The 11,971-nt window shown below is 47.7% G+C and overlaps 1 protein-coding gene across 1 annotated transcript in view; it reads right to left on the reverse strand.

The window, feature by feature from the left end:
- The window catches only part of MCOLN2 (mucolipin TRP cation channel 2), a 44,650-nt gene extending 42,215 nt beyond the window's left edge, over window positions 1-2,435 (reverse strand). The window contains exon 1 of the mRNA XM_075002596.1: window positions 2,221-2,435. Within this exon, the coding sequence (XP_074858697.1) occupies window positions 2,221-2,330 (110 nt within the window). The 5' untranslated portion in view covers window positions 2,331-2,435. The remainder of the gene's footprint in view (window positions 1-2,220) is intronic.
- Between the last annotated feature and the right edge of the window lie 9,536 nt (window positions 2,436-11,971).

Raw genomic sequence — 11,971 nt, forward strand, 5'->3', positions numbered from 1 at the left:
CAAGTCTCCTCTTTTCTAGCCATATGCTTCAGCATGTTTGTCCTGTTTTATTAAATAAGGCCATGCTAAGAAGTTATGTGCTTAGTGACTTTAATTGGCGCACACACACCCCCGCCACCATGGGTCAACGTAGCACAAATGGATTTGTCCATATTCCAAAATTGCCTCACATTCAAATACAAAGAACTTAGAGAAGCTAACTAACCTAACTAAGCTAGCTAACTAAGCTAACCGACTACGGCTGCTAACCATAACAACAGCAATGCAACCTTGCACTTGCACAGTACGTTTCATCAGCAAATCGCAAAGCACCATACGCAGAAATTGACACACAGAGAGGTGAAGCATCGATGACTGACAGGTTAACAAAGCAGGAGGTAAATCACATTCAGTGTAAGTTAACTTTGATTAAATGCAGCTAGTCCCTCTTTGTCCTGATCTACGAAGGCCTCTCAGTCACAGTCACTGTAACATAGAGCTTTTTTCCGTTTTAAAAAATAGGAGGAGCAGGTAGACAGCCAGCTCCACTCCCAACCAACCCCAGGGCTGAGGCTGCTGAGGTGCCAGTACTCAGTACCAGCAAGTACTGGCACCAAAAAAAACCCCACAAAACAAAGACCCACTGCTGTTATATCAAATAACTCAACTTTTCTCAGGGGTGTTTGTATATAACATGTTACTAGGTAGAGAAGGTCAGTGTGGATAGAACTGTTGCAGTGTCAACTGTGGCAGTCAGGCCACCCTTGGCAGGTCAAGCGTGGTTTTCAGACACAATTGTAATAGGGTCTGTAATGGTGCTGCAGAACCCAAGGCACATTCAAACTTTTTTTAAAAAAAAAAGTTAACTGGAAGTTTTAAAAACAGCATGACAAATCTTGAGGAGGATTGGGGCCTAAACTTACTGCAATTTGTTTCATCAGCACAAAACAGAAGCCTCTTGAGATTTAATTAAAACAACGTGTTTGCTTTAATCTTCTCTCAGTACATTTGACTCTAAATATAAACTGAACTACTATGAACAACAACAGAGAGGTAACTGTGTTAGTCTGCATTTTAACAGAACAAAACAGTCATACAGCACTTTAAAGACTAAGAAAATAAGTTATTAGGTGATGAGCTTTCGTGGGACAGACAGTTGGTACTGGAAATGCTACTGATCTCAAGTGGGTCTGTCCCACAAAAGCTCATCACCTAATACTTTATTTTGTTAGTCTTTAAAGTGCTATGTGACTGCTAGTTTGTTTTACTATAAACAACCCCATGGAAGGGGAGCTACGGGATCCAAAAGTCTCTGTGGTTTAGCATTAGCGACACACACACACACAGAGGTTGCCACCCATCTCATGACTGAAATTATCACATCGAAAGACAACTCTAGTGTCCAGTGTCAGAGGAAACCAACAGTTTCCACCAACCCCCAAATAAGTATTAACCCAGTACTGGCCGGTTTCAGCCCCAAACAAGCTGAAGCTTTGAGCTAAATCTGGCAGCAATTTTATACAGCCTGGGGGAAGAGGCATGGGGATGAGCATGGAGGGATGCATGCAGTATGTGGAAGGAAACAGCAATACATTGTTTAAGGGATGAAATCTAACATGTCATTGAAAATATACCTGTTTTCTTTTTGTGATGGTTGCTGCCCCTGCTGACCAACAATTCTTACACCATTAAAAACCCCTTCCTTTTCCCCAACTTTCTGTCCCCACCTAAGCAAATTTCAGATGCCTTGGAGAACACAGAGTTATTTATGAGCATGGAACCCAGGCCCAAGTCACCTACAGTGAGGTCTTGATTCTGATCTCTTACCCAGTTCTAACTCCGTGGACTATCAGTGAAGTTACTCCCAGGTCACATCACTGCAAGTGAGAAAAGCCAGGCCCAGTGCACCTCAAAATGCCAAGTAAAGCATCCTCCACCACCCCAAATGAATCCCCTTGTGCGCATCACCACGGACACCTTAGGTGCGAGAAGCTGCACGAGTTACAAGTCGCCTTTCAAAGCTTCCCGTCCAGGCTTCACTTCCCAGCTGGGGGGCCGCCAAGCTTCAGCAGGACACGACCCGGGGCTGCCCCCAGGGCCCGGCACGGAGGTGAAAGCCGAGCGGTGAGAGACCCGCGTGGCCGGGGCAGCAGCGGGGGGTCCCACCTCGCCCTTGCGACCCTGACCCCGCACCGCCGCCCCAGCCAGAGATGCCCCCGAAGCGCCGCGCCGCCCGCTCACCTGGGCCCCAGCCTCCGGCCCCCGGCCCAGTACGCCGCCGACAGGTCCATGGCGCACGCCCCGGCCCTGGCGCCCGGCGCGGCGCGCTGACACCGAGGCGCCGGACCCATGCAGCCGCCGGGCGAAGCCTCCGCCACAGCCGGATCTGGAGTCACGTGGCGCCCGGCGCCTGCGGCAGCACTAGCCCTGTGCCGGGCGAGCGGCGGCGCTGCCGGGCTCGGGGCCGTGCCTGGCTGCAGCGCTGACGCCCCCCTTGCGGCCGGCGCGCGAGCGCGACTCGATTTTAAAGCGGGCCCTGCAGCGGCGCCGCTGCTTCCCCTGGTAGCCCACGTGCCGCGCCATCCGCCCCCCCCACGTGCGCATTGCCCGCCCGGCGGCCCCTCGCTGGAACATGGCTCGGAACTGCCGGAGCTGGGGGCGGGGTGTCTCTGGTTCCCTCGTTTGACACCTGTCACCTGCACCCCGGCACTGCTTTTCTTCTCCGCTGTCCCCCGGGGCCGGTAGCCCCTCCCCCTCGGCGGGGGGCGGGGCCTTAGCCGCGGGGTCGTGCCCATCCACTTCGGGTTCCCTCGTTTCACACCCGTCGCCTGCACCCCGGCCGAGCCGGTTGCCCCTCCCCCTCCGCTGGGGGGAGGGCCCCCCAGGCTGGAAGCGGTTTCCATTACAGCTCTGGGTCGGGTCGATGGGGTTCAGCTCTCCCACCGCACCGTTACTCCAGCCGCTCCGGGCAGCGAAGCCGTCAGACTTCAGCGGCAGCCCCGCGGCTCAGCACGTGTCAGGCAAGCCTGACCCCCCAGTTTGAGAGCGGCTGGGACACAGCACTGGAGGGGGAGGGGCGCTGCAGTCACCTTCCTAGGCGCGGCTGACAGGCGAGGGAATCGCCGCCCTCGCCCCGCCCCATGCGCTGCGGTGCAGCTGCCAGGCCGGCCGGGGCTGAGCAGCTGTCCAGCCACGCGGGAAGGCTGGGGCTGTGGAGAAGCTGAGGCCGTGCAGCTGCTCCTGCAACCAGGGCCCCACGGCTGTGCACCTGCCTGGCCACCCCTGAGGAGGGAGCTGGGGGAGGAGACGTTCGGCGGCCTTGCCCACTGGGAGCCTAGAGGCGGGAGCTGGGTTGCATGCTGATGGGGCGGGGGACACTAGCTTTAGGCATGGAAGGCAGTAGCCATGAGGGAGGGGACTGGGGATGCAGGACAGGGGCCAGCAGCCACACTGGGGCTGGGCTCTGGTGCGCACAGAAGGGGCAGGTAGGTGTCAGGTAATTGTGGATAATTCTGTGGCTCTGTTGCTACGTTAAACCCAACTTTGTGCTTATGTTAAGAAGCTTCTAACTCAGTTCAAATCCCCCTTTATTTGAAAATTTGGTCACAGCAAACTCAAAGAGCGACAGCTAAAAAACAAGGTTCCATATGCGAAAATATTCTTTCCTTTATTAAACTGAGAGTACTGCAAGTTTGCCATCTGATTTTGTTAACATTAATTCATTTGTTGATTTTTATTAAGTTTTTGCACAAGAGGGGAAGCTATCAGCTTCGAGTTTATAAAATTAACCAAGTTACTGCTCCTGTCTATTCAAAGCCTTGATAGTTAGTGTTGTAAAAAAAGAAAAATGTAGTTTAGGCAAGCAGTAAAATGGCTCACTGCTTATAAGAAAAAACAGGACCACAGTTGCTGGAACTTGGCTTGACTTTTTTTTTTTATTATTGACAGTTATGAAGTCCAAGGACAACTCTTGAGTTATACTAAAGAGAAAGTTCACAGGAAAACACCATTGAGATTTAAACTTTTGTCAGATTAAAGCAGGATTTAGGCAGATGTCACATGTTGGGTCCCTCATTCCCCCTCCCCAAAAGAAAAAAAGTAGATATCAAGTTAGCTTAACCATCAAGAGCTCTTCTGGCTGTTAGAGGCTGACACAATTAAAATACTTACTCCATTGTTCTGATCACATTCCCCTTCACTTCAAATTCCCTAATGCTGTCATTGGAACAAATTCAAGCTCAAGTGTTTTGAACATTAAAACATTTATCTTAAAGCTATATGAAAATGCATGGTTGCGTAGGTGGTGCAGCAGAGAAGGATTTGGTTTCTTTGACCATGGGATTCTCTTTCATGAACAGGGATTGCTGGGAAGAGATGGAATCCACCTAACAAAGAAAGGAAAGAGCATCTTTCTAAGCAGGCTTGCAAACCTCATGAGGAGGGCTTTAAACAAGGTTCATTGGGGGACAGTGACACAAGCCCTGATGTAAATGGATATGGAGGAGGGAACAATCAAGTGGGTTTCCTGGGTGAAGAGGAGAACGTGGGCCAATCGGCCCCTTCTCTAAGATGCTTGTTCACAAATGCCAGAAGCCTGGGGAACAAACAGGAAGAATTAGAGGCCCTGGCACAGTCGAAGTATGAGGTGGTTGGAACAATGGAGACTTGGTGGGATGATTCGCATAACTGGAGCACAGTCATGGAAGGTTCTCAACTGTTCAGGAGGGACAGACGGGAGAAAAGGAGGAGGAGCTGCGCTCTGTGTGAGGGAGGAGTATGGATTGCTCAGAGCTCCAGTATGAGGAAGGAGAAAATCCAGTTGAGTGTCTTTGGGTTAAACTTAGAGGCGGAAGTAACAGAGGTGATATTGTAGTTGGTGTTTGCTATAGACCACCAGATCAGGGAGATGAGATGGATGAGGTTTTCTTCAGGCAGCTAAATGAAGTTTCCAAATCACAGGCCCTGGTTCTCATGGGAGACTTTAATCATCTGGACATCTGTTGGGAGACCAATACATCAGCACACAGACAATCCAGGAAGTTTTTGGAGAATGTTGGGGATAACTTCTTGGTACAAGTGCTGAAGGAACCGACATGGGGCCATGCACAACTTGACCTGCTGCTCACAAACAGGGAAGAACTAGTAGGAGAAATAGAAGTCAGTGGAAACCTGGGCTGCAGTGACCATGAGATCGTAGATTTCAGGATCCGGACAAAAGGAAGAAGGGTGAGCAGTCAAATAGAGACCCTTGATTTCAAAAGAGCAGACTTCAACTCCCTGAGAGAATTGATGAGCAGGATCCCTTGGGAAACAAAGATGAAGGGGAAAAGAGTTCAAGAGAACTGGCAGTATTTTAATGAAGTCTTACTGAAGGCACAGGAACAAACTATCCCACTGCATAAGAAATGCAAACATGGTAGGCAACCAGCTTGGCTTAACAGGAAAATGCTTAGTCAGCTTAAACTCAAAAAGGATGCATACAAGAAATGGAAGTGTGGACAGTTGACTAAGGAGAAGCATAAACATATGGCTGGAGAATGCCAGGGAGTAATCAGGAAAGTGAAAGCACAATTGGAACTGCAGCTGGCAAGGGATGTGAAGGGTAACAAGAAGGGTTTCTACAGGCATGTTAACAATGAACGGGTTATCAGACGAGGTGTGGGGCCGTTGCTGGATGAGAGGTAACAGTGACAGATGACATAAGAAAAGCTGAAGTACTCAATCCTTTTTTTGGCTCAGTCTTCACAGACAAAGTCAACTCCCACACAATGGTCCTAGACAATGTAGTATGGGAAGATGGAGGGCAGTCATCTGTGGGAAAGGAATAAGTTCTGAGCTATGTAGAAAAGCTAGATGTACACAAATCCAGGGGTCTGGATTTAATGCACTCAATGGTACTGAGGGAATTGGCAGATGTCATTGCTGAGCCTTTGGCCATTATCGTTGAAGACTCTTGGAGAGCAGGAGAGATCCTGGATGACTGGAAAAAGGCAAACGTAGTGCCCATCTTTAAAAAGGGAAAGGAGGACAATCCAGGAAATTACAGACCAGTCAGCCTTACCTCAGTCCCTGGGAAAATAACAGAGGGGATCCTCAAGGAATCCATTTTGGAGCACTTGGAAGAGGGGAAAGTGATCAAAAGTAGCCAACATGGATTCACCAGGGGCACGTCCTGCCTGACCAATCTGATTAGCTTCTATGACAAGGTAACTGGTTCTGTGGACATGGGGAAGGCAGTGGATGTGATATACCTTTGACATCAGCAAAGGTTTTGATGCAGTTTCCCAGAGCATTCTTGCCCATAAGTTAAGCAAATAGGGATTGGATCCTTGGACTATAAGATGGATAGAAAGCTTGCTTGATGGTCAGGCCCAACGGGTAGTGGTCAATGGCTCGATATCCGGATGGCGATCTGTTTCAAGCGGAATGCCACAAGGCTTGGTTCTGGGGCTGGTGTTGTTCAACATCTTTATTAATGACCTGGATGAGGGACTGGACTGCACCCTCAGCAAGTTTGCAGATGACAAAAAACTAGGGGGAGAGTTAGATTTGTTCAAGGGTAGAGAGAGAATCCAGAGGGACCTGGATAAATTGGAGGACGGGGCCAAAAGAAATCTGATGCGGTTCAGTAAGGAGAAGCGTAGGGTCCTGCACCTGGGGCGGAAGAATCCCAAGCATTGTTATAGGCTGGGGACCAACTGGTTGGGCAGCATTACAGCATAAAGGGACCTAGGGGTTATGGTGGGTGAAAAGCTGGATATGAGTAAACGGTGTACCCTTATAGCCAAGAAGGCTAATGACATACTAGGGTGCATTAGGAGGAGCATTTCAAGCAGATCTAGAGAAGTGATTGTTCCCCTCTATTCAGCCCTGGTAAGACCACATCTGGAATGTTGTGTCCAGTTTTGGGCCCCTCACAGTATAAAAAGGATGTGGATTTGCTGGAGCAGGTTCAGTGGAGGGCAATAAAAATGATTAAGGGGCTGGAGCACAAGATCTATAAGGATGGGCTGAAGGGTTTGGGTTTGTTTAGTTTACAGAGGAGAAGACTTAGAGGTGATTTAATAGCAGCCTTCAACTTCCTGAAGGGGAAGCTCTAAAGAGGAGGGTGAGAAACTGTTCTCAGTGGTGTCAGATAGCAGAAAAAGGAGTAAAGTTCTGAAGCTAAAGAGGGAGAGGTGTATGTTGGATATCAGGAAAAACTACTTCACCAGGAGGATGGCAAAACATTGGAATGCATTGCCTAGAGAGATGGTGGATTCTCCATCCCTTGAGGTTTTTAATTCCTGGCTTGACAGGGCCCTGGGTGGGATGACTTACTGGAGGTTGATCCTGCTTGAAGCAGGGGGTTGGACTAGATGACCTCCTGAGGTCCCTTCCAGTCCTATGACTCTCTGATTCCATGAAATCTTGAAATTTTTAAATGAAAAGAATATTTTATTACAGTAGTTGAAACAGTGCAAACAAACTCCATCATTTTTTTAGATTTGATCATGGTTTTCCATTATGCTGTGCAACACAAAACAGCTTATACAGATATTGAAGTGTCCAGTTCACTTTGCCCTGGTTGAAGTTGACTAGTCATCAAGAAATAAGTAAATATTGATTACACAAACTCAGGGTAAATGTGAGGGAAGGGTAAGAAACATACATTTGTGACTAGAAGCCTTTTGATGTGACCAGGAACAGCCCCCTCCTCCATCTTCCTCATTCCTTTTCAATTTTTTTTTAAGTGTTTAAAAACCTGAGGTATAAGTTTAGAGGCCTTCTGAAAGGAACCTCTTTGAAATGCATGTATAGTCCCAGAATCTTTAAATCTGCTTAGGTCCCTAACTTACATTGAAATCAACAGCCGAGCTGGCTTTTATCTTCAAATTCGGCACATTGACACATGGTTTAAATCGTGATGGGAACTTTCTGAGTCACTATAGGGGCTCATCTGCATACTTGGCTCAATCTAATTCTTGACCTTCCCCCCTAACTCTCCACTCTCTGATTTGCTCACGTTGATTATCTTTTTCTGATTTGTCCTCCTTGCTTACTGTTTTTGGTTCTCTGTGTCTTAAATATTGAGTCTGTTCTGGTGTGGCTATGGTCTGAAGAAGTGGGTCTGTCCCACGAAAGCTCACCTAATAAACTATTTTGCTAGTCTTTAAAGTGCTACTTGACTGCTTTTTGTTTTGAAAGTGTATAGACTAGCACGGCTTCCTCTCTGTTACTGAAATCAACAGGATTTAGGCACTTAAATACCTCTAAAAATGAAGGGCAGAGGCCCATCCTTAATGTTTTCACACTCGTTCCACAGGCATAGGGCTAAGTTTATTGTTCCCCTGTTATTTTAAACAGCTTTGCGACTAGGAGCAGAGAGCCTAGCAGATAAAACTCTTAAGCTGTGTCTGCACCACCCCTTCCTTTCAGAAGGGGCATGCAAATGAGTGAGACTGGAAATGCAAATGAGGCATGGATTTAAATCTAACACTTCATTTGCATATTCCCACATGATTTGGCTTCCAGAAGAGCCACTTCCGGAAGCCAAAGCAGCCATGTGGATGGGGTTCCTTCAAAAGAAAACCCTGCTTTCAAAAGCACCCTTCTTCCTGAAACAAAATAGGAAGAAGTGTGTTTTTGAAAGGTGGGTTTCCTTTTGAAGGAACCCCATCCACATGGCTGCTTTGGCTTCCAGAAATGGCTCATCCAGAAGCCAGATCATAGAGAAATATGCAAATGAGGCACAAGCTATTTAAATCTGTGCCTCATTTGCATTTCCAATCTCACTCATTTGCATGCACCTTCTGAAAGGGAAGGGCCACGTAGATGCAGCGATAAAGAGGTTCCACTATAAAACAAAACAGCCACTCACTCTTGCCTCTTCTTCCATAAAGACTTTGGCTAAGGATTGGTAAATGCTACCTCCTTGAAAGGAAATTTTGATCGGGGTTTATTTTGGAATGAAGTGTTCCTAACTTTCAGGCAGAGTTTTACAAAGGCAATAAAGGCAGGTGCTACAGAACTTTGAGCTACACAGCATCTCCATACCAAAACCTAGAAGGTGCCTATTTGCATACATGTTTTTCCTGCAGAATAATTCCCAATTTCCTAGTAGGAACTAGAGGCTCCGAAATGGGGCCCTGCAGTGTTCCCTGTAAGGTGTACGCTTGTGCCACTGCTCAGGAGAAATTCAAATGCTGCCCTGCTGATTAGCAGCACTCCCAGCAGTAGGTATTTTGTTTCTAGTGGTAGTGCACAATAATATCTTCCACTAATGGGCAGAGAAGGAACACTGGTGTATGGTCCTGTTATTCCTGCAAGCTTGAGTGGAGTAGTATACAAAATACCAGCAACCTAGCCCGGGGTGAGCAGAGGGAGGGGACAGGCCCCTGCATCAAAGAGTTGCAGCTGCCCAGAGCCCATCTAACTCGCAAGATGCTCCTGCTGGTGGCAGGAAGCCCCACTAGCCCTGTGGTAATGGGAAACCCCACTGCAGGGAACCAGGCTGGGGGACCTCCCCACCCCTAGACAAGCCCTGGGGCAGAGAACTGGTGCTGGCCAGGAGGGGTGCCTCCCCCGACAAGCCCTGGGGCAGAGAACTGGTGCTGGCCAGGAGGGGTGCCTCCCCCTAGGTGAGCCTGGGGGCTGTCCCTCTCCTGGTCCGGCATAGTCCCTTGTTCAGGACCACTCTGGTTCTCCGGGTTCCAGACCAGGCAGGTACAATGTATAATTTTAATTTTTAGGATCACACCTGGATTCTCTGTTTAATGGAAACCAATTTACCCCTTGCTATAACACCACCGTATATCACTATGACATTCCTTGTTCATCTTTCCTTCAAATAGTTCCCATCTTTCAATCTCTCTTCTTAAACAAAAAACCTTATCAGCTTAGGTCCTTGTCTTTGGCACTTCTTTTTAATGTGCTCTGAGAGGGTGAACTGAAAGTCCCCACAGGAGGGCACACACTATCTAATTACATAGACATAAGTCAGTATTCTGCATCCTGTTCTTTCTACGCTAACCTTGTTGCCTTGCTCCCTTTACAACTAGCACAGAACTTCTAACTAAACTCTAAAGCTATTCAGAATGAGGCAGGTCAGGCGAGCAAACATTTTATGTTGGGGCCCATTTTGGTTACATTCATATGAAAAAAACCCTTTGAGCATATGTAAGAAAGCAAGTACAGGGCATGTAAAAACTTTATTATGGGTATATACACTCATCCCTCACTATATGAGCAGAATTGGTTCCCAAATTGCTGCTTGTAGGCAAAAATTCATAAGAGGGACACTAAATTCTCATTAAAATACACATAAAAGTCTCAGTTTTGTTCCAAGTGCTCCTAACTCCACGAAGCAGTGGCAGCATGTGGCACTGCTTTTGAAAGATAAGTGAACCTTGGGTTAGGGAGGGTTAAAGGCTGGGGGCAGTTTGGGGCCATGAGCAGGAGGGAAGGTTAAAACCTGGTAGGGGGTTGGGTCTGTGGGGATGTTGAGGCTAGGGGCATTGTGTCCAGGGGAAGGGTGTGGTGTTAACGGTGTGGCAGGCTTCGGCCACTACGTGGCAGGGGGTTCAGGCTGAGACAGATTGGGATGACAGAGCCAGTGAGGTGTTAGGTTGCAAGGGGCTGGGGCCACAGGAAATGTAGAGGGTGGGGCTGGTGGGGTTTCAGGCAGCAGCAGGTTAGGTCCATGGGAAGGGCAGGGGTTCAGGGTGCAGCAGGTTGGTTCTGCAGGGAGGGTGATGGCTCAGCTATAGCAGGAAAGGGAGTAAGGCTCATATTTAGCAGGGGGCATTCACTCATCTAGTAAACAAAATGTGGGCATGTACCCCTTATTTTAGTGAGTACTCATAAGTAAAGTACTTGTTTAACAAGGGATGTGTGTATGTGAACACACTTACACAAACAACAACATATCCAACATTAAACAGATGAGCCTGACACCACTGCAGTCATGTCAGATCACCGATGTTTCCAGATGAGAGTGCCATACAAGGCCATTTCTACGCAGGTCCCTTGCTTCGGAAGTGGCATGCTCATACATGGAGCAAAAGATGCTAATGAGGCACAGATGCAAATTCTGTGCCTCATTAGCATAACATTACATGATTTGGAGTTGAGAAGACCATTCTTCCAGACTCCAAAACGCTGTGTAGAAGCATGGTACTGGGGGGTCTTCCGGCAGGAAGTCCTTCCTCCAGAAGCCCCTTCTTCCCAAAAAATGTTTGGGAAGAAGGGGCCTCCGGAAGGAGGACTTCCTTCCTGAAGCCCCTCTGAGGTTGTGCTTCTACACTGCGTTTTGGAGTCTGGAAGAACCGTCTTCTGGATTCCAAATCACGTGATGTTATGCTAATGAGGCATGGGAAATTTGCATCTGCACCTCATTAGCATCTTTCACTCCATGTATTAGCATGCCACTTCTGAAGGAAGTGGCCTGTGTAGAAATGGCCCAAGAGTTTCACCTGGTACTCATTGAAGGAAATGTTTCCTGATGGAATAGTTAAATTACTGAATTTATCATCACAGGATACCACTGAGACCAAACAGCCTAGTAAGAGCCCAAGAAAGAACTTATAGGTGTAAATATCCATAGCTTCCTGGAAGTGAAAAAGATACCATCCTGTATGCTTCAAAGCATAGGCCAAGCTCTAGCAGGTGTTAAGCCTCACTTGTGGCCAGCTATTCCACAAACATTCCTGAGCCTTCCACTGTAACATGTTACTGTCTATTGCCTGACCCAGGAAGTTGCAACAGATGGGTCACTGCCTCTGACATGATAGTTAATATTTTTCTAAATTTAATGAAAGTTATTTAAGAGACAGGAAAGTGTTTGAGTTTTTCCTCCATTTGGTTTCTTTTGCTCTGCATATCATCCAACACCTGTTCTGGAGCTTGACATGTAAACCTGCACTACATATTTGTGGTCAAAATAAGTTCTCCATCCACTCATCTTGAACCTTCATTCTCAAATTTGTCAAGATTTTGCTGCAGCATTAGAGAA

The sequence above is a fragment of the Carettochelys insculpta genome, chromosome 9, assembly GCF_033958435.1.
Source record: "Carettochelys insculpta isolate YL-2023 chromosome 9, ASM3395843v1, whole genome shotgun sequence".
Taxonomy (NCBI): domain Eukaryota; kingdom Metazoa; phylum Chordata; order Testudines; family Carettochelyidae; genus Carettochelys; species Carettochelys insculpta.